This window comes from Sceloporus occidentalis, unplaced genomic scaffold (genome assembly GCF_023333645.1).
Source record: "Sceloporus occidentalis isolate IW3139 unplaced genomic scaffold, rSceOcc1.0.p SCAF_69, whole genome shotgun sequence".
Lineage (NCBI taxonomy): Eukaryota > Metazoa > Chordata > Lepidosauria > Squamata > Phrynosomatidae > Sceloporus > Sceloporus occidentalis.
The window spans coordinates 5,237,945-5,265,250 of NW_028317049.1; the positions used below are offsets into that span (position 1 = coordinate 5,237,945).

Sequence of the window (27,306 nt, forward strand, 5' to 3'; positions counted from 1 at the left end):
CTGGAATATGAGCAAAGTGTACCCCTCGACTCCACTTTTGTGGGTCCTGAAGCCTCCTTCTGGCTCTCCAAAAAACCATCCCAGTCTTCGGTTCCAAAGATGAGAACTTTTTACAGCCTTTAAATGTTATTTTGGGGGACTCCAGTCCCCAGAATGCTAATGCTAATGCTAATAATAATAATAATAGTAGTATTTATTTATATGCCGCCCAATCACTGGGAATCCGGGCGGCTTACAACAGAGGGGATAATAGACAGTTCCCTGCCCTCAGGCTTACAATCTAGATAGGGATTCTTGGAATTGTAGTCCAAACAAAACTTTCTTAAGCTCTGGGACTCTCTTGTCTAACTCAATGAACCACTCTAGTAACCTTTTTGGTTACAACACACACACACAATACCTCTATGGCATTTCTTTCCAGCCTCCCCTCTGCAATCAGGTAGATTTACCACTGTAAGCCCTTCAGTTGCCAACGTGCGACAATAGCAGCATGTTTGCAGACACACAATTATCCCAAATGCCAGAGCGTTATAATTTGGGTACCTTGAGAAATCTCTCCCTCGCTTTTAAAGCCTGGAATTAATTGTGAGCTGGAATAAACCTAGAATTAGCTGCTGGAATAACAAAGCAAGGGTGTCATTAATTATCTAGGTGGAAACGGGTAGCTTTCTACCCCAGGGCTGCAGCATTTCGGAGAATAATAAGGCATCTTGGCTTGCAGTCGTCAAATGCAAGATCCCAAATGGGTAACCTGGCTTACCTGAAAAGCTTCCCGTGCCCCTCGCATGTTCTTTTCCATCGCCTTGCCCCACGTTGGCAGTGTTTTAGCAGTCAGAGCACCTGCTTCACACATGGATTTCCAAGTAGATTTGTCAACGGCTTTAGTCTGAAACCATGGAAAGAACATCTGCTTTGAACACAGGCAATGCTTTGAACATAGGCAACGCCAGCTGTGATCTTTTCCCCACCCAAATTCACAGACCCCCTGAAATCTATTTCAGGAAGTCTGTGAACTTGGATGGGGGGAAAGATCACAGCTGGCATGATAGTCATTTGTAACACTGTAAATTAAACATGGGAGCCAGTTTGGTGTAATGTTTCAACATTGGACTAGGACTCTGGAGATCATAATACAGTTGTCCCTTCACATTTGCGGCCTTGCTTTTTGCGGCTTTGCTTATTTGCGGTTTTGATTAATATGTTCTCTCTAGGAATCTCTAGGTCCTCCAGCACAACTCTGTCAGATGTTGACCATAGAGTTGCGCTGGAGAACCTATACGTTCTTAGAGAAAACACTTCTTTAGGCATGAAGTCGAAGGCTTTCACGGCCAACATCCATAGTTTTTTGAGGACTTTTCGGGCCCTGTGGCCGTGTTCTAGAAGAGTTTGTTTCCGACGCTTCGCCCGCATCTGTGGCTGGCATCTTCAGAGAAACAGCCATGTATAATATTGCATAGATGCCAGCCACAGATGCAGGCGAAACGTCAGCAACAAACTCTTCTAGAACATGGCCACATGGCCCGAAAAACCCACAAAAAAACTACTTCTCTAGGCATTTGTAGGTCCTCCAGCATGATTCTACGATCGACTTGTGGCAGATGTTGACCATAGAGTTGCACCAGAGGACCTGGAGATTATCCTAGAGAGGTGTTTTTAGGTAAAAAAGAATAGTGTTTTTATTATTTCAGGTTTTAACACACTCACATGGGGTCCTTCACTTGTAACCCCAATGAACGTGGAGGGACCACTGCAACCATAAGCGCATTATTTTTACAATGTAGAGGCACCCTATGTTCCTATATGCCTAGTTTCCCATCATATCCTACCTTCAGGTATGAGAATATTGCCACTTCTCTTTTTTAATGACTCTATTCCTTTCCACATTCTGCTGGAGCCCACCTTCCGTCCTATTATATCTGCTTTTCTTTCTTGCAAGGCCCAGGAGGAATTAACAGAGGGCAAACGGATAACCTTGCGCATAGCTTATAAGGGATTTTATAATGGGGAATCCTTCCTGAAAGCATTGCCTGCCATCTGCTTTTGGAGACGCCATTCAGCGCCTACCTGCCTTTCTTAAACAGTGTTTATTTAATATTCATTATATTTTTAATCCATCTTTACTGTAATGAGCTCAGGGTGGCTGCTGCTTTTCCTCCCAGCCTGGCTCTAATCCTTCCAGTCGCTTCTGTTGTTTTAATTCTTTTCCCTCGACTATTTTTGACAATCTTTGTACATCTCAAAGTGTCCCGGGGCAGAAAATTGGTCGCTGCAAACCCCAAATCCTGCAGTACGCAACCCAAAAGTTTGAATATCCTTCCAAACTCTCAAGTCTCCAAATTTCTCAGCTGTTTTCTCTAGTCAAAAACCCATGCAAATGTATGTATTTGGGGGAAACTGTACATGGAGATGCGGGCCTCATTCCCACTACCTTTTACACTGGATCGCGATTCAGTTTGAACTGTTTCAAACGGCCCTGGTTCCCATTTAAATCGAATCGCTGAAGCGATTCTAAGAGGAGGGCCACGCACCAGACCCATTTAACGCACCTTTTTGACGCTGATTTTATCCCGCGTCTTTTTCGATAAACCGATTCCGCGCAAGCGTGAACCAGATGCGGATCGGAATCAATTTAAATTTGCCCTTCGGCCGGCTGGAGTGGGTCCATCTTGAATCGATTCATGTGTGAATGTGAAACATAAGTGGATTATTTTAGAGGGGAAAAATATGATTGGGGCAAATGTAGTGAGAACCACGCTCCACTGTCTAATTGATCCATAGATTCGGATCACACACCGATTTATCTGTAAGTGGGAATGAGGTCAGGATTTGAAAAAGGAAGGAAGGAGGGAAGGAAGGAAACCAAAATAGATTGATTTGCCTGTCACTCATGGTCTTCTTCTTCCACTCTACTTCTAAATACTATCACTGCTGCCATATCAGAAGTAGTTTGGGGGTTTTTGTGGCGGAGTCCTTGCATTAGGAATACATGTGTCTTTCCCGGCTCTTCCCCCATTTCCCCCCTGGATATGCCCTTCAGTATTACAAAGCATCAGTTCCCCTTGGTACAATATCAGCCAGCTCTTGGAGGGGCGAAAAAGTGGCATAATCATTAGACAGACACGGGCACGCTGTGTAAACAGGAATGGATAAATTGGTTTCGCCTGGAATAAATCATCCAGAGACACTGCGAGTTCTGAATAACAAAGAGGCTGGAGTAGGGAGGGTTGCCTGGTAATTGCAGGAATTTCCCCCATATAATGTGATATATTCTCCTTTTCCCTCCCTCTAGGGCCTGAAGCCGATGGATCACAACGGACTGTCGGACCCATACGTGAAACTGCATTTGCTTCCTGGTGCCAGTAAGGTGTGTAACTCCTTCCCCCTTTTCCGACATTTGTTAGGCAGCAACCAAAAGCGTGGTTTCCCTCGCAAGCCTTTAAGCTCCTTTCTCTTATTAACCTATTGCAGATGCAGCCAGCTGTTGTCTGCCCCAACGCCTGCTAATCTGGGCACCCTAGGCGGCCCAAAGGCAAGGCCAGATTACGCTTTTGCAGGAGAAAAAGATGCTGTAATGCAAAAACCTGTTGTGGGTAAAAGCTGCATCTGCACTGCAGAAAGAACACAGTTTGGCACCACTTTCCATGCTACGGAAATCTAGGATTTGTAGCTTTGGGAGATACAACTCTGGGGCAACTGCAAATTCTAGCTTTTTATAGCACCAAGCCATGGAAAGCAGTGTGAAACTGCATTATTTCTGCAGTGCGGACGGAGCCAAAGACACATTCTTTCTGCTCGGGAAATCAGAGCTGGAGCTCACAAGTTTAGGAACTGGGGGTGGGGGGATCTATCAGTTTTGCTTTGGAGTAGGTGGGAAAGGGGAAAATATGTGTGTAGAAAGAGAGCTTTTATGCTCATCCCCAGCTATCTTGATCTTTAGGGTGGTGGATTTTCAGGTCACGTTGCCCCGCTGTTTGGCCCCGAGTGCCGGTCCTAGTCTAATTGAGAAATGATTGTGGAATTACCTTTATTGGAAGTGCACTTCAAGGTCGAGATGGAAGGGAAGCACGGAAAGAGATGGAGAAACTATAAATAGCACTTCTGGAGAGAAGTGGAACGGGAGAAGAGGGCCGTGGTTTCTTATATCTATATAATTTGGATGCAAGTGCACAGTTTGGTGGGATGGCCTGTCCACCCCATCTACAGAAAGATCTTCCACCATATGTCTGGCACCCTGTTAAAAGACATATGCCAGCACAAGTCCACCTTAGTCTTGTGGATGTAAATGCTTCTTTGCACTGCTCCCTGAGATGCTTCTTTGCACTGCAATCCCTCCTTCCTGGCCATTCCATGGGAGAGCAAATGGTATAGGAGAAACATCTGGCTATGTCCCTGGAACCACACACAGTGATGGCATCATCCACGGAGACCTTTGAAGGACTCCAGTGGATCTCAGCAGATGTCCTCACTTGTCCATAGCCAGGTGTTTTCTAAAACACACACATCTGGAGGGTTGCACCGTCTCCATCTACTTTTAGCAACTGTCTGCCCCTGGTTGCGGTCAGAATTTGCAACATGGCAAACCCCAAGCGTCTCTCGCTAATAGCAGCTCTCCACCAGAAACAGAATGGTGTTGGTGTGCAATGGTGAGTCCTGAGATTGGTGACGGAGAACCCGTCGTATGGATGTCAGAGCTGGATGGTTAAGAAAGAAGATAAGAAAATCAATGCATTCCAGATGTGGTGCTGGAGAAGAGTGCTGAGGGTACCGCTGATGGCCATCGAGACAAACCAATGGGTCCTAGAACGGATCAAGCCAGAAATCTCCCTGGAAGCCAAGATGACAAAACTGAGGCTGTTGTACTTCAGACACATCATGAGAAGGCACAACTTATTGAGAAAAAAACATAATGCTTGGAAAGATGGAGGGAAGCAAAGAGAGGAAGACAAACTGCTAGATGAATGGATTCTGTTAAGGAGGTCACAGGTATGAGTTGGCAGGACCTGAGCAAAGCTGTGAAGGACAGGGAGTCTTGGAGATGTCTCAGTGGTCGCCATGGGTCAGGATTGATTCAAGGGCGGTTAACAACAACAACAACAATCTTAGTAAGGTTCAGGATGTAGAATTCTATGTTCTACCATGTTGCATTTCAGCCACTGTATATAAAGAGTGACTAGGGCCTTGTCTACATGGGTTATTTACTTCAAATTTCTTCTGGGCTTGCTGCATCCCGTTTACGTGACAAAGGACCAAATCCCGAATCAGGTGTAGACTGCCTTCACAATGACCACACCCGATTCAGCATTTCCTCCTCGTAACCCACATTTTAAAACCTTACTCCAGGTTTTCAGCTCTCTCTGCAGTGGCGACGAGTGGCTGCCTTCCCATGTGGTCCCTGTGAGCTGCCAGTGCTGTGGGTGCCAGTTGTGGGGTCAGTAACATGGCTGCGTGTCTCATTGTGACTTTAGTAGAGGCACCGGACAATGAAAGGGAGTTGCATGGGAAGACAGACGTCATTGTCACAGCAGAGGAAGCACAGGTAATGGGAGGAATTTGGGGCCCAAATATGCCTCAAATTTGGCTTGGACTGAAAGGCAAAACAGATTCCTTGCCCTACTGACAAGGAAACCACCGACCATCACCAAAAGCTTCCCCCTCCATTTTCATCCTTTGTCGTGAGCTTCTGTCAGTCGCATCATCTTGCATGACTTCACAGTCACATTTTCTGAAGCTTGGAAATAGGAAAATCCAGTAAAATCCATAGATGCTTATTTATAACCTGCGGTTGGTTCGTGAGAGTCCTGGATGGCTGTTGTTGTTTTTTGAATCTTAGTTTTGACAGTACAACTCAGGGAGACATATGCTTTGGAAGACAGATCAATAAACCAAATACGCATGCATTAAACAAAACAAAACAAAAACACCACAATTTTTTAAAAAGAGGGATTTAGAAATTGTGGTTGTTCTTGTTGCCCAAGCTTCACTTTCCAGACCTTTTCCACAGGCCCCCATGAAGCCTTACAACAACCCTGTCAGGTAGAGTAGGTTGAGAGATGGTGACTGGACCATAGTCAGCTGTGACTGGTTCCGCATTCTTGCTTTACGTTCCCCCATTATTTCTTCAGATTATAGCATTTGCCATCTAAAACTTAAAATGAGGTGATTTGCCACCACCAATAAGTCCCTGATGCAGACAATTTAACATTCGGAGCCCAAGTCCTAAACATCTGGAAGACCAATGTTTGGGAATTGCTGAGCTAAATGAAAGAATGAGACCATTTCTATGGTGTTGTTGTTGTTATGTGCCTTCAAGTAGTTTCTTAAGGTGACCCTATCATGAGGTTTTCTAGGACACATTTACTCAGAGGAGGTTTGTTTATGTCTTCCTCTGATGCTGAGATAAATGTGACTTGCCCAAGGTGACCCAATGGGTTTTCATGGCTGAGCAGGGATTTGAACCTTTTACTCCCAGAGTCGTAGTCCAACACTCAAAACTATCACACCAAGCTACTACTCAGACTACCACACTAGACTTACAGTTCTACTGTCGGCTTCAATAAAACACCGGTAACAACTTTGGGATGCTGCTCCCTCTCTATATAACAAGAGTGGCATGTTTGATAGCTTCTGTGATTAGTGTGCCATGTTAACCACCCGTTTTACCTAATGTAGTCCTTGCGAAGGAAAAATGACAAATGTACTAAGCTGCCCAAAACGTTCAGCGGACGAGTTCTTATGTATCGATTCCATCAGAGCTTGTTACCTTGAGAAGCGGCCCGAGAAGTCCTCGCTTTACATCCAATTACGGCGGAAATTGGAAGTCCATCAGGCTGTCTTCCCTGATGTGGCAAATTAATGGAAAAGCCCTCCCTGAAGCTCATGGGCCTTTTCTTCTTGCCACATGGACCTATCCATCTTTTCCCTTGATGGGACTTGGTCTGCCTCGTAGTGGAAAGATCCGGATTAAGTGAATCCAGTTGAGATCGATCTGACCTGAGGTGGAAAAGAGACAGATGAGGTGAGGAGGAGAGAAAGAAGGAGAACACCCAACCTTGTCTTGAAATCGATGGCCGTTTCCACCTTCAGGTTCTTCTTAGTGCCAAAAAAAGACTTCTTGGTTGTTAAAATTATTAAATCAATACAGTCAGCCTTCCGCATTTGCGGCTTTGACTGATTTGCTCTCTTCCAACTCCATGATTCTATGATTCTTTGCAGATTTGATTAGCATGTCCTCTCTAGGAATCTCTAGGTCCTCCAAAATAACTCTGCTGCTGGATACTGACCATAGAGTCATGCTGGAGGACCTACTGGAGGAAAACACTCCTCTAGGCATTTCTAGGTCCTCCAGCATAATTCTGTGGTCAATGTCCAGCAGATGTTGACCACAGAGTTGCAGTGAAGGACTTAGAGAAATAGTATTTTTCTTATTTGTGGTTTTCCCACTTTCGCGGGGGTCCTGTGCCCCTAACCCCAGCAAAAGTGGAGGGCCCACTGTAGTTTGTTGTTGTTGTGTGCCTTCAAGTCCAACATAGTGACCCTAAGGTGAACCTGATGGGTGTCTCCTTCCTTCCTTCTGCATAGGAGAAGCAAGGAGTGGTTGTACTGCAACTTCCATGAGCTCTAGATGGCATAGCCTATATGAGGAGTGCTGGGAGTTGCAGTCCAACAACATCTGGAGGATTGTACCATCTCCATCTTCTTTTAGCAACTGTCTGCCCCTGGTTGCGGTCAGAATTTGCAACACGGCAATCTCTCCATAAAACACTTATAGCAGACACACAAAAACTGTGATTTAATAGCATATGCCGAGAAGGTAATTAAGGCAAACAAACAAAAAAGTAATTACAGCCAAGAAAGCGCAGGTACTGTATCACCGGCAGTCGCCTCTCCCACACACATCCATATTAATCTCCTTGAATCGGCTTCCGTGGCTGTGATCCAGACAGTGCACTTCTACATCCAACACTAGTGGTACTGGAAGATTTTCCCCCTCCCTCTTCCCAATAAAGCTCCTTGTGATCCCCAAAAACCTACATCGAAAGGTTTCCCAAACTTTGGGACCAGGTTTTTGGGAGGTCATTCAAAGGAGGAGTCCCAAATTCTGGAGAGAAGCAACAGAATTCAGTGGAAGTGCATCATGACTCTTGTATTTCCCCCTGGAAATTTGGCTTCACTATCATCTAGGGAGGTGTCAGGAAACAGGGACATTTTCATCAGGTGGAGATCCTCTGCTTATGGGGGTGTTTTTGGCGAGGTGCAGAGGGAGATATTTCTCAAGGTATACTTTAAAAGTGGAGGGATTATTCCACAGCTGCCCAAAACAGTGTCTTTTTTCTTTGTTCCAAGTCCCTGTACGTTCAATGAGAGACAGTCTCCCCAACCACCAGAAATTGGGGGCTAATTCTAATCCGGTTTAAGACCATGCAAAAGGAGCATCTCCTGGGCTTTCTCTGAGCTCTCTGAAGCAATGGCCACTGGGAGATTCCTTCCTGTCTCCTGTTGCTAAGCAACAAGCCCAAGGGACCAGAAGGAGCATCCTTTGGGATCCCAGCCTCTTTCAGCCGACTGGGGAAACGGGATGCACTCCCTGGATCTCAGTGGATCCAGGGATCACAGGGTTAAGCAGCCCGGGGATTTTGTGGTTATCAGGAACTGTGGCATTATCTACCATACCAGACTTCCAAGGTTTCAGATTAGAATTTGCAACCCTGCAAGGAAGAGAGAAGGATGAACTGGGAGAAATATATTGCCATGAGCTATATATTGTGGAAGGGAGTGGCAGTGGGGTCTGGAATGGCACTGTAAGGATCCATTAGCTTTGCAAAAGACCTGCTCTGGAGGCACAACTGATAGGACTGTTTTGTCAGTATGGATCTGTGTTTTTGGGTTCTTCTTTGATGCGACCAGCTATGGCAATTCTCATGGACCCAGCCTACACTTCAGCATTTATTGCTATGCTTATTCCACCTGATGACAAATGTTTCCTTGGTCCAAATGTTCTGGCTGGCAACAAACGGATGTAATCCTGAGGTGTGAGAAAGTCTTCCTTCTCTCCAGGTCCCCACTAGTCCAAGTGAACAACAGCAATAGATGTTTCAGCAGTATGTCAATGCGTGACTTTAGGTGTCCAAGCTATGATCGGAGAAATTGTGGTACATTGTTAAAAGGGAGATTACCACTGCTTTCCTCTGAGATTAAGAGAGTGTGACTTACCCATTTTCATGTTGATCTTTTGCAGGTTTAAACTGTGTTGTGCTTTAATTTGTAATCCTGGTTTTTCCTAGGGAAATATAAATAAAGTTAAAAACAACAACAGCGGCAACAGAGATTGCTAGTCTGCATCATTATTCTTTGGTTGCAATATTAATGTTATTTTCATTATTGTATCACTGAGTGGTCTTGGCCATACAAAATGGTCAACATCACCCTTACAGTCTTCCAGCTTTTTCAAGTAAGCTTGAAAAAGTGACTTGTCATACTGGCTAAGGGATTCTGGCAACTAAAGTCCAAGCCGTGAATCCTATTCTCGATTCCCAACTAAAGTAGACAGATCTGTCTATATGGTGACTCAACATTCAACAACTGAGTCAATGGGTATACGCTATTCGCGGACGCCAAAAATGAGAAAAACCTCACTGTCCCAAAGGCGTGATGGGTGAGAAACAAACTATGGATGATGGGTGGCCACGAAAGTAGTCACTGGTTCATTTGGCATTTGGCCTTCCAACAGCTTGGAAAGGTTACTTTCTTGGACTGTAACTGCCAGAATGCCAAGGGATCTTGTAGCACCTTTGAGACTAACTGAAAGAGAGGAGATGAGATTTTGTAGACTTGAGCCTACTTCCTCAGATGTAAGGAGCAGCATCAACAAAAGCTCATGATACCAACATCTCACTTTCCATTAATCCTCAAGGTGCTACAAAGTCCCTTAATGCTCAAGATGCTGAAGGTCTATTGTTAGTCCCAAATTAAAGTAAACCCAGTGAATTTGTTGGATTTATCTACACATCAGATCAACATTGATTGATTCAATGAGTATATACTAAGTGGGACTACCAGTTAGTATATGGGACTACCAAACTCAACTGTGTCATCTCCTCTTAATCTTCCCACTTCCAGGCGAATAAACTGAGGACTAAAACCTTGAGGAACACACTGAATCCTACTTGGAATGAAACCCTCACATACTACGGGATCACGGATGAGGACATGATCCGGAAAACACTCAGGTGAGCAAGCGCTGGAGTGGGCGAAGGGGGTTTCCCTTCCCAATCTCCTTTGGGTCCTTCCGGATGTTAACCTGTTCGAATTTCTTTTAAACTGGATTTCTGGAGCCTTTCAAAGGATGGCATAATTGGAGAAGGACTGGCCATTTTGCAAATTGTGACATTAGGGAGATAACCACCCCTAAAAATAACACTGATAAGAATGTAGCTACAGATTGAGCCTCTCTTACCCAAAATGCTTGGAACCAGAAGTGTTTGGATTTTGGATTCTTTGGACCTTGGAATATACAATGGGCCTTCGGTATCTGCTGGGGTTTGGTTTTAGGACCTTCCACGGAAACCAAAATCTGTGGATGCACAAGTCCCATTAAACACAATGGCATCGTAAAATGGTGTCCTTATATAACATGGCAAAATCAAGGTTTGCTTTTGGAATTTATATATTGAATCTGTGGATATGGAGGGCTGACTATACATAATGAGATATCTTGGAGATGAGACCCATGGGGTGGGATGAGAAGGGGGGACATAAACCAACCAAGCAACCAAACCTATTGATTCAGTGGGTTTTCTGTAGTCCAGTTAGGATTCAGGCCTAATTTTTATTTTTTAAAACAAATTCTGAACCATGAGATAGTAACAAGGGGGAAAAATATCTTGCTCAGCCCTTATATCCTGGGTTTCTTTGCCACTCTAAGCCACTGACCTTGTCCCTCTTTGTGCTTTCCGTTCTGGGCATCTCTGACTCTTCCTCCTCCTCCTTCGGATGTCACTTGGATCTTTGATACAGCCATTAAGGCCTCGTTTCTCAGCCGCAGAGCCGAAAGAAAGTGTTTTTATTTATCAAGGGCCATTATTTGCGTGTGTGCGCTTCCAGCCTCGGCATCAATCAGCAATCCCTCCTGCAACGGTGGCTTGATTTATAAGCCCCTCGGATGGGGAAGAGCTCCAGAGGAGGTATCTCACGAGCATTTCATTGCCTTTAAAGGTTCGCAATCCATCAGCTGCAGGCTCCATGCGTCCCTCTGCGTGCGTGTGACAACTGGCAACAGAAAGACTGGCGTTAAAACCCTGTTCCTTCCCACAGCTAACTAGTTTCTCTTATTTTATTTTGTTTTACTCACTTACTTGCTTCCCATCAAGGAAGCATCTCCGATTTTGAAAGGAAGGTTCAAGCAGAGGGATGTGGGGGACAGCAGAGAAGGGGGTTAGGAAAAGGTCCTGGCCTAGATTTGGCAAATAGCAGAGCCTTGTTTTCAATGGAGTGGGTCTCATCCATGTTGTCTCTCCACTGGGGCACTGAGAGAGTGGCACTGTAGGGCTATTCCACTGTATTGAAACTTTGGGTCATCACCCAACATCAACATGGATGAGATCCACTGCATCAACATCGACAAGGATGAGACCCTCTGCATCAACATCAACATGGATGAGACTCACCACACTGAAAACAGGGCTTGGCAGCATGTAGAAGGTATTCATGATACGATCAGGATATTCCTCGCAGATCTCATGGACCAGCAGGGTAAGAGAGCAGATGAGCTGAAAGCCTCCAAGACAGTCTCGTTCTCTGCTTCTTTCTTGGCCACATGGAGGGAAGAGTCCACAAGCTCCATCTGCAATGTCCTTTGGCAAGGCTGTTCCCAGCACTGCTTTGACCAAAGACAAAGGCCGATATTATACATTGGCTACTAGGTTAAGTATAGTGTTAAGCAGTGTCTTCTGGCCCAACTCCAACCTCAGATATACTTTACTGGTCAGCATCTCCTCCAAGAGAGAGAGGTCCCTTCTGCTGGCCATCATGATGGATGATGTCTCCATTCCCCTCCTTCCATCAAGTGGGGCTGAGTCAACCAGAAGTGGGACCCCATTGCAATTCCTTGTCCCAGCCTCGCTCGAAGGAGATGTCATCCCACATGCTCCGATGGTCAGCAAAAAAGGACCACAATTTCTTGGAGCACCTGCTGCCTTTTAAATGGGGGGCACCATTTGTGATCATGGCAATGGTCCCATCATTGTGAACGTGAATAGTGAAAGCTATCAAATTGGCAGCATGACTAATAACTAATAGGAGAATGACATAATCCACAGGCTGCTCTGCCCCATCGTTCCCTCCCAATTTAAGATCTTCTCATTTAAAAAATACATATCTTTTGCTGCCTCAGCTTTCTCACCCGCTCACTTGCCTCCTCTAAATTTAATTTGGGTGCTAATTAAAGGAGAGCTGCTGTATAACCTCTTGCTTTCACCTGCATCTAAGCAGAACACCCGGAATATATTTCTCACCTCTGTGGCGTTAATTGACTGCAAAAAGCCACAACCATCTCATGACTATTCAGGAGGACAGCTGTTGATATGTCAAACCCCAAAGGGTTTTGGACAAAGTGTGGTTTCAAAATAAATAGATGTTGAACTCTGGCATCCTTCTAGGTCAGTGGTGGTGAACCTATGGCACACGTGCCAGAGGTGACACTCAGAGCCCTCTCTGTGGGCACGTGTGCCATCACCCCAACACGGAGTTTGCCAGAGTTTGTTACCAGAAGGTCAGAGGGACATGGCACTTTGTGATAAATAAGTGGGTTTTGGGTTGCAGTTTGGGCACTTGGCCTCTAAAAGGTTCACCATCACTGTTCTAGGTCAATCCAGATGACTCCAACTGAAGCAGCGGAGGGTAAAATTAGGTCCTTGCCCTGCATGCACCTTCCCATGACAGTTTATGTGGCTTTTGGTGCCTTATGGACATGGGAGGCTTGCCTCTTCATAAGAGGGCTTACATCTCTGGGAATTAGAAATGTCCAGTTCTGTAACTTCCATATTCAGTAAGGGGCAGCTGTTATGCTAAAGTGTAAGGGAGCTGGCAAAGTGACCGGTGTGTATTGGGACACTTTCTTGTGTCATAGTTCGCTAACAGGGTCTCTTAGCACTGCTCCCATTGTGCATTGAGACATTGACTAGGGAGTGCCAACTTGCCGCAAGATACTCTTGTTGGTGTCCTATTACGCAGCTTCACAATTCACTAAGCAGGTTTCTTAGGGCCTCTGTGTCCTATCTTGGAGGCCAGCCAGGGACAAAGCACCAAGCAAAGTCTGCCAAGCCAACAAGACGGACTTGCCAGCCAGGCATATACAGTTCTCAGGGTCCAGTCAGTCCAGGTCAATAGGGTATAGCAGTAATAAATCCAAAGCATCTGTCTCGGGGAGTGTAGAGTGGCATGGTCAGCTTATGATGCAGTTGCCATAAGGTCAGACATTACTTGAAGGCACACAACAACAGCAACACCAGATGGGAGAGTATTTCATTCCAGTTTGTAGAATTGATCCAACTCCAGAGATTCCTTCATATTCAAGACAGAATTCACCTTTGTGCCAGACTGCTGCTTCATGTCTCACAATACTTGGCCCTCGAATGATGGAGATGTTTTCCTAAATGGATATTCCTTTTTTCCTTCTTGGTGTGGGGGAGACAGTCTCTATTCCCCTTTGCCAGGCAGAGACTGGCAGAACCCTGATCCCCATTTCACCGCATGCCACCGCATGGGGTGGGAAGGGAGGCAACGGGGATCTTGGATCTGTTGCTATGGCGACCGAGCCTGGGAAAGTATGCGCCGTGACTTAAACATGCTGAACTTCTTCGCTGTGTTCTTGCTCTTGCCAACAGACCAATAATTTAAACAAACAAACAAACCTGAGATGTTCTTTGCAAGGGAGGAAGGGGTTGTTAGTAGGAAAAGACCTAAGATCTAGAATGTGTCTTGGATGGAGTTTAAGATCAACTCAAAGAGAGTGAGGTGAAATCCGTAACAGGAATGGTGCTTCGGTTCCACAGGAGCAGGTCGCATGTGGGTAGGCTCTTAAATCAAAGGGGGGAAAGATGGATAGTTCCGCAGCTGTTCATGGCACAGCGATCCCTTCCATCACTGTGCATGGCAACTGGTGTTTGACCTCAAGAGTCTCACCGAACCTGTACTAGATAGAGATGAGGAGCTCCTATCTGTTGCCCTATCCCAGTAGGTTCTATGGGAGCTCTCTGTGGTCTTAACTCTTCTGTTTCCCCATCCCAATACATTCCATGGGGAGTTCTCCATGGTCCCAACTTGCATCTGTTTCCCTATCTCAGTAGGTTCCATAGGGAACTCTCTGTTGTCCTGACTCCATTCTGTTTCCTCATCCCATGGGGACCTCTCCGTGACCCTGACTCTCATAATCCGTCTCCCCATCCCAGTAGGTTCCATGGGGAGCTCTCTGTGGTCTTGACTCCATTCTATTTCCCTATTCCATGGGGACCTCTCCATGATCCTGACTCTGTTCTGTCAACCTATATCAATCGGTTCTATGGGGGACCTCTCCATGGTCCTCTCATAATCTTGTCTCCCTATCCCAGTAGGTTCAATGGGGAGCTCCATGATCCTGCCTGCCTTATGTTTCCCTATCTCAATAAGCTCCAGTCCTTACCCTTATCTATTTCTCCATCCCATTAGGTTCCATGGGGAACTCTCCATTGTCCTGACTGTCTTCTGTTTCTCTATCCCAATAAGTTCTATGGGAACCCTCCCTGGTCCTGAATCTCATCTGTCTTCCTATCCCAATGGGGCCCATGGAAAGCTCTCCATGGTCCAAACTCCTGTTTCCATATCCCTATAAATTCTGAGGGCGCCGGGACTCCATGTTTCTCTCTCATCTGTTTCCATACCCCAGTGGGTTCTGTTAGCTTTCCATGGTCCTCACATTAGCTTACTAACTATCCTCATGGGTTATTAAGTCGGGTGGTGAATCCGCTCGGGATTTTAGTCCAGACTTAAAAAGAAATATCCAAGTTATTGATCCCAAATCCAAATTAACTCCTTTAAATTTTGGAATAAAACCCAGAGCAGAGTCAAGGGATGTTGAGAAGCAAGAGCATGTCCAGAGGAAGGTGATAAATGGTGAAGGGTCTGGAAACCATGAAGCCTAAGAGGAGAGACTTAGGCAGCTGGGGATGTTTAGCCTGGAGAAGAGAAGGTTAAGAGGTGATATGATGGCCCTGTTTAAGTATCTGAAAGGATGTCACACTGAGGACGGAGCAAGCTTGTTTTCTGTTGCTCCAGAGAAGTAAGATTTGGAATGATGGATGCAAGATACAGGAAGATAGATTCCACCTCAACATTAGGAGGAACATCCTGACAATAAGAGCTGTTCAACAGTGGAGGACACTCCCTCAGTGTAGTTTCCTTCTTTGGAGGTCTTTAAACAGAGACTGGATGGTCATCTGTCGGGAGTGCTTTGATTGAGAGTTCCTGCATGGCAGGGGGTTACCTGGAAGGCCCTTGGGGTCTCTTCCAACTCCATGATTCTATGATTCATTGCTCCATTGAGATGGAAGCAACCTGTCGATATGATATGACCCTCTTCCTTTGGGTTCATTTGGGGCCAAGAGTAGCCAAGATAGAATAATCCATCCACACATCAGTCCCAATAATGTATTTTCTCATCCCATCCCATCTCACCCTCACAACTACCAATTATTTTACCTTGCTGGAAGGAAGTGAGGAATTTCGCAGGAGGGTTTGTCAAGTCGGTGCCTTCTGCTTGCGAAAATATGCAATCACGCTGTTTGCAAATCTATCAGGAGGTGAAAATTCCAGGCAGGCAGGTGAGGTTTTGATGCAAGGGTGTTGCTTTAAATATGATTCTGCGCATCCTTAATTAACAGGTGCAAAGTTGCAGAACATTACACTTTGATCGAAAGTTGCTGTCGTGCTTCACAAGATTCTGATAAACTGTCCCATCCTGGCTTGGTAACTTCCAGAAGTTATGGACTATTTAGCCCACCTCCATTTTGGCAATGGTTTGTAAAGACGGGAGTTGATGCTGGGGAATGTGAGAGATATTAGTGTATATTGCACCCAGAGCAGAGAGTGTGCAACAGCCAGACCCATGCCACTCCATGCACACAGGGTCTAACAGAGAAATTAAGCAAGTTCAGTCTTCTTTCCCCGTCTTTCATTGTTTGAATAAGAATCGTGGTTGTTTTTTAAAAGTCATCAAGGCTGCTGGCGCAAGGAACGGGACAGATCAATGTGATAAGTAAATATGCGCTTTGTGGATTGGGTGCCGTGCGGAGCCCGAGATGGTTTTCCCACACCAAAGTGTGCCAAATGGAAATAAAATCTCAGGGGGATTTTAATCCCGCTCCTTCCCCAGCGTCAAGAGCTTTCCGGTCATCTCCATATCACGAATCAGAATGCAAATAAGCGTCATTGCGGAGCAAGCTTGGAGTCATGAAGTTGACTGTGACCTGGCTGCTTTGGTTTGATGGGTGTGTGGGTCAGGGGGAAATAACACAACTCATCCTTGCAGAGATGCACATGCACAATGCCTCTCTCTTTTATCTGAGCATGGAAGCGAAAGGCCTCCACCTTGGTGCTGAGGAGCGTTTGATAGGCCGCCACACTGTACCACAATGTTGCACAAAGCCCAGTGTTAAGATATACGTTAGGAATTGATCCTCAAGCGTAAGGCCTTTTGGAAGTGGAAGCCATAGCAGGGAGACAGTGGAGGAACACTTGTTGTTGTCTCACTTCCACAGTCTAGCACACCTTGTCTGTGGCCAGCAATGGTTTGGATTCAACGATGTTGATGTTCTTTGTAAGCATTCAAGGAAGTAGGCTCAAGTCTATAAAAGTTCATGGTGCCAGCTTCTTTCTTTCAGTTAGTCTCATAGCTCCTTCCGGGTCCTGATTTTCTAGACGACAAGATCCCTTTGCATACTATGTGTTTGAATCCTATGTGGAATCGTTGCATGTTCTCTTTCACATGTTCTTGGCACCATTGTGTTCTCTTCTAAAAGGGGTCAGACTTAACTCATAAAAGTGACTCATATTGATAGAACTGTGCTGGATGCCTCCTGTGGTTAAGACCAAACTGGGGAGATCGCTGGGCTATACTGTGTGTCACTTGTTTTCCTAAGATTTCTGTTCCCTTCCTTCCCAGATTCTCTTTGGTTGTTAAACACCATTTGGTGTGGTGGCGGAGATTTCGTGTGTTCGCTTTTTCCCCCCAGCGCTGGAAATATGTATTCCGAACCAAATGGAGGATGCATCTGAAACGAGTCATCTCCTCCAACCCTTGAGCAAATAATGTATTATTCACAAGAATGCGGTTATTCTGCCAATAATTATTTTGTCGGCTGATGTATTTTGGCAAATAACAGCCTTACTCACCGCATGCATTATTAACAAGAGCCATTTTGACCCTCTTCGGTGGGAAAATGCACTTGGTTGTTGTCTTTTACCACTGTGAAGAGGTCAATTGCAGAGTATAGGCTCAGACCGGCCACTGGGAAGGCAATGCGGGGCGTTGGAGAAAGGTACTTCTAAACTGAAACCCTGCCCAGTCGAGGCAAATGGACATCTGAGTGGAGTTTTGTGTGTGTTGTTTGCCTTCAAGTCATTTCCAACTTATGGCGACCCTAAGGCAAACCGATCATGGGGTTTTCTTATCAAGATTGGTTCAGAGCAGATTTGTTCAGAGCATGGAGAAAAGAGTCACAAACTACTACTCAGTACTCAACATCCTTCTCAGGTTGTGTTGACTACAACTCCCATGCCGCTGGGGGATCTGGGAGATGTAGTGCAATAATAATAATAATAATAATAATAATAATAATAATAAATAATTCACATTTCCATATTCTGATTTCAGAGTTCCTTAGCTATCCTCAGAAAGTTGTTGGGGGATTCTCCATGGATGAATCCTCCAAATTTCACCCAGAGTTTTGAGGCCATCAGTATTCTGTTCAGTTGCCCAGGGAAAATAACCAGTTCTGGTTTTATTACTGTGTGTGTTGCGTGGCTTCGAGTTGTTTCCGACTTATGGCAACCCTAAGGTGAACCTATCAGGGAGTTTTCTTGGCAAGATTTGTTCAGAGGTTTGCCATTGCCTTCCCTAGAGGCTGAGAGTGTGTGACTTGCCCAAGGTAACCCAATGGGTTTCACGGCCTTAGGGTCACCATAAATCAGAAACGACACGAAGGCACACAACAACACCTACTGGTTAGTCCTACTCACCTACTGGTTAATCTCAACTGGAGTAGACCTAATACATCAATTGTTGAACAGATAACACCTAAATTAATCTCATGGAGTGAATGAATCTACTTTAGCTAGGGCTGGCAGTTAGGTTTAAACATATAACGCCAACGCTGGGATCCAAAACCTACGTTTGGTTCTACAAGAGTCAGGAAAATTAAGGTTTCGGATGACAACTCCCAGACTCCCTCTACCAACACGGCCATTCTGGTGTGGATCCTGGGAGCTGTAGTCCAAGATGCGATACTTTCCCAAACCCTAAGGCTGCATCCTGGGCCTGTCTCTGTTCTATCCAGGATGGCACAAAGAAGAATGAGCTGATATGGCAGACGCCCTTGTCTTGCCCTTGTCTCTTTTTCTATGCCGCTGCCGCTGTCCTGTTAACCCAGTTTCTATTGACACCTTAATAGTTTAATCTTCAAAGCTAATTGACTATGTGACTTTAATGATTCAGGGCTTTAATTTCCCTAGAAAGGCTGAGGGCAAGAGGGAACGAAATGCAGGCACGTGGCTTAATTTGCGCTCTTCGGCGTCTCTGCCCCCTCTCGCACCCAAAGATTGAGTTGATCTACATCAAAAGTGGATAAAGTGCAAGCCTGCGGTCAAATGTGGCCCCTGGGGCCACATCCAAATCCTCAGGCTGCGAATTTCACATTGACCTGGTAAAGAAACCCAGCCAAAGGCTCACACTGATAGAATAGGGATGCTGCTTCTTTTCATGAAGCATGATTGTCAAGTTTTTGGGTTCCACCTCTGCCCTGTGGCAAATGGACCAAGAAATGGAGAATACGTTGGCATTGCAGTGGATGAAGCATTGCCTAGGTGTTGAATTAGCCTGGCAGAGAACATCTTCACAGTCTGATTTAAAAACAAGGGGTGCATCTACACTGTAGAAATAATACAACTTGACACCACTTCTGATCCCCTTTTGCTCTCTCATCCATCCAGCTTTTAGTGTGAGCGCAAACAGTTATGCCTCCCGGAATTTTGCAAGTTCTTTGGCATTGTTTTCCTTTGCTTCATCCTTTAGATCCTCTGTCACATACTTTTATGATTTACCATTGACTTATCCGTGGGTCATATCAAAATTCATAATTTTGGTTCAAGAACCTGCACTCTACTTATGCATGAGGTCGACTTATAGTCATATATATGGAATATTTGACACCTGATGTGGATTGTTTTTGAAAACCCTCCCTCCTCCCTTGAACGGTCTTTTCTGGGTCTGGCCAAACTGCTGGCCAGGTGAGAAAAGGAGAAGACTCACTTGTCTGCTCCAGACTCGGAAAGCACCATCTTCCCACAAGTATACAATGTGACACCCCTCTGTGAGGTGTCACCCGATGTGGCCCACAATCCTCACACACCCAGAATGACACCCCTGTCATCCAGAAGCCAATCCATGGCCCTTTGGGTTCAGGGAGGCAAAGCTTCACCATCCTGGCAAAAACACTGACTACCTCTTTACATTACGTTGGAAAAAGTCATTATGTTAGCTAGTGGTTCGAGTGTTGGATTATGACTCTGGAGGCCAAGACTGAATCCCATCTCAGTCATGGAAACCCACTGGCTGCCCAGAGCAGCCTCAGAGGACAGTCATTGCAAACCTCCTCTGAACAAACCTAGCCAAGAAAACCCCATGATAGGGTTGCCTTGAGGTTGCCATAAGTCGGAAACGACTTGAAAGCGCACCGCGTGCACCGTCGTAAAACCAGAATCGATTGTTTTCCCACAGAGGATGGCTGCCATGGCAAACCCCCTTGTAACAAACCTTGTTGAGAAGCCTTGTGGTTGCCGTAAGTCGGCAGTGACTTGAACGCACACAGCAACTGCAACAACAAACCCTCTCCCTTCCAGTTATGCCAGAATCAATCCCAAAGCCAGAATCAATCCCAAAGACCTTTTCTTTCTCTTGTTAAAAATATTGGTATCCCCTCTTTTCATTTTTGCATCCCAGTCTCTGATCAAACCCTGGCTTTCCTCGCTCATTTGTGTGTGTGTGTGTGTGTGCAAAGACTTGGTATTTTTCAAAGGATGGGCCTTCCAGAGCTCCCCTGTGGTTTTGCTTGTCGGCTGACTCAGCTCAGATGGCAACCAGGGGATAGTCACAACTCGTGTGGCTTGCTATCTGCCTGGACCAGCTGCTTGCCGACTCAGATTAAAACTCCCCTTTCCCCAGTTACCTTGTTCCCTGTTTTCCCTTGCTAGTGCCACATGCTTTCCCTCCTATCTGTGCTCTGTAGATAATGGCAGGAGTGCAGAAACCCACTGGGTGCCATTGCTCCGTCTTCTCCTTCCCTTGTACTGAAAATTAATACAGCTCAAGGGATGGAGAGGGATCCCTCTAGAAACCTTTGTACGTCTTGCTTCTCTGGAGTTAGCAGAAAAGAGGCTCACATCAATGGCAGAGTTTGTTGTTGTCGTCGTTATGTGCCTTTGAGCCGTTTAGGAAAGCTCCATCTTTGGATAACCGTGCCCATAATCCCCCAGACAACATGCTGACTGCGGGATTTGGGGAGCTGCCATCCAAAACACAAAACCCACCTTAAGGAAATTTCTCAAATTCTGTTTAGAAGTCATATCCTCCAACTATTCTGATTTGGAAGGGACAGTCCCGATTATTCCTCAGCCACCCCACTTTCTCAATGGCTTTTAAAATGTCCCGGTTGCTCTCGCCTTCCACTTCCACCCTTGTCCTCAGCTTACATTCATTGCTGCAAATGGAGTTTAAAATGCAAGGGTATTTTGTGCTCAATGAACTCAGTGGAAGGAGAGGAGAAAAGAAGGAAGAATCTTGCCCTTCGCTGTAGGCTGAAGCAAAAGCAAACTGCTGCAGTCTCTCCTAGCTTGAGTGTTTCTCCTCATTAATAACTTTTTGCCATCTTGACCACAGTGTCGCTTGGCCAAATGTCCCAGTTTGCATCTGCTCATGTATGTGCCGTTGTTGCAGTGTGCCTCCAAGTCGTTTCTGACTTATGGTGACCCTAAGGCGAACCTTGAATGGGCTTTTCATGGCAAGATTTGTTCAGAGGAGGTTTGCCTTTGCCATCCCTGAGGCTGAGAAAGTGTGACTTGCCCAAAGTCACCCAGTGGGTTTTGTGGCTGAGCAGGGAATCGAACCTTGGACTCCAGAGTTATTCAGTGCCCAAACCACTATTTCATGCTGGCTCTCAGTGCATCTACACTATAGAAATAACGTAGTTTAACACCACTTCAAGTTCTGTAGCTCCATCGATGGAATCCTGGAATTTGCAGTTTTACAAAGTCTTCAGTCTTCTCTGCCAAAGAGCACTGAGGACTCACCAAACTCCTAATCCCAGGACTCCGTAAAATGGAGCTACAACAAAGTGGTGTCAAACTGCATTATTTCTACAGTGTAGATGCACCCTGTGAAATGTTGGATTTGAGTGAAAAGTACACATCGCTGGAAGTACTCTTGAAAATGAATTACTCAGAGCTAAAGATTTGGGAGAGAAGTTGCTTTGAGTCTTGCTCCCTGTTCTGTTGCCAGTGATAAAAAATTATAAAAAGCCCAGGCGGTTGATGGGTTGGAAAATAGGAACTATGGGAGATAAAGAAAATCAATTTCTCACTCCTTTTGTTCCTCTTCCTCCCTTTGTTTTTAATCACTGCTGCTTGTCCATGCTTCCTTTTATATTAGCCTTCTCGGGTGCTCGCTCTCCGGTTTAAAAAGCACAGTTAAGGATATGTCTTTATGCTCATTTCTTACTCTCAAGTGCGAAGCTGGTCTCGAACCTGGCCATAGGCACACACAAAGAGGTGGACAAATGTAACACAAAAACCCATTTCCTTTTGGAAGGTACTAGTCCTCATGACAAGGAGCCAGCATGGCACAGTGGTTTGAGTGTTGGACTCTGGAGATCAGGGTTCGAGTCCCCACTCGATTATGAAGGGGTGACCTTGGGCAAGTCCCACTCTCTCAGCCTCAGGGGAAGGCAATGGCAAACCTCCTCTGAACTAATCTTGCTAAGAAAATGGAAGCCCTCAGCTACCCTTGGTTGTGGCATCCTATTGCCGGAGCGCAAGGCAATCGTATTACCGGACTGCCCTTCTCCATCAACTCACAGTTTATGCGTTCTTCTGCCTTTCAGGGTTTCCGTCTGCGACGAGGACAAATTCCGCCACAATGAATTCATCGGTGAAACGAGGATCCCCTTGAAGAAGCTGAAACCCAACCAGACCAAGAAATTCAACATCTGCCTGGAGAAGCAACTGCCTGTGAGTAAAGGTTTTCAGATATTGGGCACCAGCAGGTCAAAGATGGCCATTCATAGCCATGAAAGCTCATGCTAAAATAAAAATCAGTTAGTCCTAAAGGTGCTACTAGAAGTCCTCTTTTTATCCCACTTTCCTCTCCCTATCTCCTTGTAATGCTGCAACAAACCAACACGGCTACTTCTTTGAAATTTAAATCCAATTTAAGCAATAGACATTTCACTGCAAAAGGGCATCAAAGGGAAAATGGGCATAAAAAAGGACAAAGGTTGGGGGATTTGGGGAACTGTAGTCCAAAGCAAAATACAGTGGGCCCTCTATATTCACTGGGGATTGGGGACATAGGATCAAACTAAGCCTCTAAATTTTAACTAAACCATTGTGGTCCGGCCACTGGCTGGTCCTGGCGGTTCGTCCTTGGCTCTCCCTCTCCTCCCTCGGTGTGCCAGCACATGTCAGCTGGATCCTGATCAACTCCGACAATCCCTTAAACATGCCATCGGTTGTCATTTGCGCTGCCTTTAATCCCGGTTTTGGGCAAACGGTAATGAGCACAGTCACCGTTCCAAGCAAGCAAATTATCGGTGTCGGACTCACTGTGTGTTGACTGATGGCTGCGAGGGTTGGAGAGGCAGGTGGAGAGATGAAGGCCAGCAAGATAGTGGCTCTGCTCTGGATTTTAGTGCAAACTAGATGAACAGTAATGAGCATAGTCACTGGACCTGTCATGCGCCGATTGATTGGGGCAAGGTTTGGAGAGACAAGTGGAGAGATGGAGGCCTCTGCAGTGGCGTCCATGCCAGGAGGATAGTGAATCTGCACTGGATTTTAGTGCCAATCTGTTCTGGACTTTGGTCCTTTGAGGTTTGGGTTCTGCTACCGAAGACAACAATGGTGCCATGGGAAACTGAGAATGGAAGGATCGTCAAAGCACAACCTCACTCAGTCACTAAATTCGGCTGACGGTTGCCTCTCTGTTTGAATCCCTGGCATCCATATTGAAGTGCATTTTGGATTGTTGTTGTTGTGTACTTTTGAGTCATTTCCAACTTTTGGAGACCCTAAGGGCGAGTCTATCACAGGGTTTTCTTAGCAAGATTTGTTCAGAGGAGGTTTGCCATTGCCATCCTATGAGGCTGAAAGAGTGTGATTTGCCCAAGGGTTTCACAGCCAAGCTGGGAATTGAACCCTGGTCTCCAGAGTCATAGCCCAACACTCAAACCACAATGTTACACTATACAATTAGATACTCCTCATTCTGGACAATCGGAATATGATCCGGCCACATGCAATTCGCAGGAGTTCTGGACTTATGTGAGAGGGGAGGATGGAGAACTCCTTAAATTCTGGAGGTTAGGTTTGCAAGTTTTACTGGAGTATCCAGAGGTATCTGTGAGGATGCTCATTGCTGAACATGTGGTCATCCATCTGCTTTACATGGATTTGGATGGCTGTACCTTTTCGGCAGAGGGAGAGTGAATAGATGTGAATAGGCACAACAAAGTGAAGACAATTAAATGGTTAAAGCAATGTCAGATTGCATTAATTCTGCAGTCTTGCAGCAGCCTAAGGGAAGAGCTGAGGGGTATTGTTTTTTCTCCCCTTTCTGAGTCAAACTGGATTAGAAAATCGGCTTAATACATATTTAGAAGCAGTGCTCCCTCAAGTGGTGAAAGTTATCTGTTTGTCACAGCATGTGCTTTTGCTTACCTCCACATTTTGCATTAATGTGGTTAGGGTGGTTTGGTTTAGGATTGGGATACGATACATTTAATTTGACATGACTGCTGAGGCACACAGGTCTGAGAAATTCCCACTGCTGCACAGCAGAATGTTATTTGCAGGGAATATCTATTTCCCCGTAATGTCTGCTTTGGCCTCCCTTTTTCTCCACACAGATTGACAAAACCGAAGACAAGTCCCTGGAGGAGCGTGGGCGAATCCTGATCTCCCTCAAATACAGCTCCCAGAAGCAAGGCCTGTTGGTGGGCATCGTCCGCTGTGCCCACTTGGCTGCCATGGATGCCAACGGCTACTCAGATCCCTATGTGAAAACGTAAGTGAGCCCAGTACCATTTTGATTTGGGGTGGTGGTGGTGGTCTTCTCTTGGTAATAAGATCAGTCCTTAGGGGTGATTCAGTTTCTCCCAGTTCTGAATTTTGCCAATTTTAGGGAGTTCTGATCAAAGACAACCTTGGTGTTTTATTCTTGGAGTTGGGGAAGAACTGGTCCACTTCTCAGCACTGTTGCAACCTGATATGGGAACATTTAAAGGTTCTCCTTTGGAAACAGGAGACTCATCTGTGTCTGTTTATGGCCTTTTGTTGCACCATATCTGGTGGCAAATAAATAATGAACCAAGACTTAGAGAGCTGGGCATGTTTAGCCTGGAGAAGAGAAGACTATAAAATAAAATAAGAAAATGAAAAAGGCAGAGAGGTGACATGATGTGTGTGTCTGTGCCTTCGGGTCACCTGTTGATTTACGGCAACCCCATGAATTTCACAGGGTTTTCACAGGCAAGGAATGCTCAGAGGTGCTTTTGCCAGCTCCTGGCTATCTCCTGGCTATCTTGAAATATCTGGGTCTCATATAGAAGATGGAGCAAGCTGGCTCCAGAGACCAGAACATGGAGTAACGGCTTCCAATTACAAGAAAAGAGATTTCATCTCAACATTAGGCAGAATGACTAGAAGAGCTGTCCAACAGTGGAATGGTCTGCCTTAGAGGAGGGTGAACTCTCCTTCTTTGGAGGCTTGTAAACAGACATTGGATGGGCATCTTTCAAGAATGCAGTAGTTGTGTGTTCTTGCATGGCAGAAGGTTGGATCAAATGCCTTTGGGGGTCTCTTCCAACTATAATTCTATGACTGAGCCGGTCTTTGCTCCCACCTTTCTGCTCAAGCACCGCACACCGGCTGTGCCTGATGTTGTTTTAAAAACCTGGCGCCGCTGATGTGCCACCGCAGGAGGAACGATTGGTCTGTGCCGCTCCAAAACAAGACACGCTGCCTCCAGCCTCATTGCTATTCCTTCCCAGGCTCCACCGGCAACACAAGGCCTCCTCCGAGGCTGTTTGGATAGGAATCTCTTAGTAGTGTGCTTTGCTTCTTTGGGAGATGGCAGAGTATCTTGAAAAACCCGAGAATGTGTGCCCCCCAATTCATGCAGGGAGCTTGCCAGAGTGATGCAGTAGTTTGAGTGGTGGACTACAGCTCTGGAGACCAGGGTTTGAATTCAAGCTCAGCCCACTGGGTAACCATGGGCAAGTCACACGCTCTCAGCCTCAGAGGAAGGGAAAGGCAAACCCCCTCTGAACAAATCCTGCCAATAAAACCCCAGGATAGGTTTGTCATAAGTCAGAAATGACGTGAAGGCACACAACAAGAACAACAATGCCGGCATGCAAAGGGATCTTGTAACTCGTTTGACAGTGGAATGGACTTCCTTGGAATATGGTGGATCCTCCTTCTTTGGAGGTCTTTAAACAGAGGTTGGATGGCCACCTTTCAGGGGTTTTTTAGTTGTGTATTCCTGCATGGCAGTGGGTTGGATTAGATGATCCTTGAGACCCCTGCTAACTGCAAGATCCTATTCACAGAAGGCTAGTGAAATCCAGAAAGATCCTAGGATGTTGGGAAGGATGCGATGAGCCGCCCTTTGTGTTAAATTCACAAGGCAGCTTACCGGATTGTAATTAAACCCATACAAACAGTGCCAAAGAAAAAAATCAACAGAGCAATAAATAAATTGCTATAATAAAAGAACAAAAAATGCAGTCTTAAAGGAGATAACTCAGCTGTAAAGCACCAGTAGAGTTAAATTCTTCCAAAGCAACCATAAAGCAGCATCATTGCTGTTTAATTAAAAACTCCAGAGGAAGAAAAAGGGAAATTGTTTTAACCCGGCACTGAAAATGAAGGCAATGCTTCTCCATTTGCCTTTTCTTTTGGAGCACAAGGCCTTCTTGGACCCCCGTGGCGATTTGATGTCGGAGCAAATTTTGAAAAAAGAAAGAAATGACACCAGTCCTTTCTGCTTCCGAAAGGCGTTTGCTAGAGCAAAGTGTCATGGGATCAAAGCAAATCGAAAGATGGTAAAGACATCACGTATACACAAAATGGCAGGTCAAGCCGGGCCACTTCATCCAGAGGGAGATGAAATCGAAAAGAGGCGAGGGGGCAATTCGAAGAACTTGGTGGCTGAGTGAAATCTCTGACGGACGGGGTTTTTAAATCCTGGGCGCAGCAGCCAAGAATGTGCAAAAGGATTCCAGCTGTTAAATAAGTTGGGATAGGACCAGCCTTTTTTGGAAGGCTATTTCCATCGATGGGAAGACATCCTTGGTTCCCTATGCAAGAGAATGAATCTCTCCATGTAGTAGGGCTGTTGATCAGTTTGAAAGAAGGGGAACAAATGGTGGCTGAGACCATGCGTGGTGAGAAGAAATGTTACCTTCCACCCTGGATCAACTTAGTAGTAGTGTCGTCATCGTGTCCCTTCAAGTCACTTCTGACTTATGGCAACCTTCAGACAAACCTATCATGGACTTTTCTTGGCACATTTCTTCAAAGGGGGTTAGCCTTTGCCATCCTCTGAGGCTGAGAGAGTGTGACTTTCCCAAGCTCACGCTACTGTTTGTTTGTTTTTAATGTGGGCATGTTGAGGGACTTTGTGGCCATTGGTTCAGGGGTCACAAAAGTGAGATCCATGGGCTGAATGAGGCCTGCAGGCCACATTTTGCCCCTTTCTGGGCTGTAAGTTGAGCATTTGGCTAAGCC

The 27,306-nt window shown here is 45.7% G+C and overlaps 1 protein-coding gene and 1 long non-coding RNA gene across 4 annotated transcripts in view; one reads left to right on the forward strand and one right to left on the reverse strand.

Moving 5' to 3' along the window:
- DOC2B (double C2 domain beta) overlaps positions 1 to 27,306 on the forward strand; it is a 67,605-nt gene that overhangs the window by 30,838 nt on the left and 9,461 nt on the right. For all 3 annotated transcript variants that reach the window (XM_089494164.1, XM_089494163.1, XM_089494165.1), the window contains 4 exons: positions 3,290 to 3,364; positions 10,117 to 10,226; positions 22,401 to 22,527; positions 24,423 to 24,580. In XM_089494164.1, coding sequence (XP_089350290.1) covers positions 3,290 to 3,364; positions 10,117 to 10,226; positions 22,401 to 22,527; positions 24,423 to 24,580 — 470 coding nt within the window. The remainder of the gene's footprint in view (positions 1 to 3,289; positions 3,365 to 10,116; positions 10,227 to 22,400; positions 22,528 to 24,422; positions 24,581 to 27,306) is intronic.
- LOC149286440 (uncharacterized) lies at positions 856 to 22,509 on the reverse strand. Its single transcript, XR_016277634.1, has 7 exons — positions 22,375 to 22,509; positions 11,664 to 11,872; positions 10,930 to 11,265; positions 10,454 to 10,570; positions 9,211 to 9,277; positions 6,761 to 6,990; positions 856 to 886 (listed from the first exon to the last, which is right to left on the reverse strand). It is a non-coding gene; the product is annotated as an uncharacterized LOC149286440 (long non-coding RNA).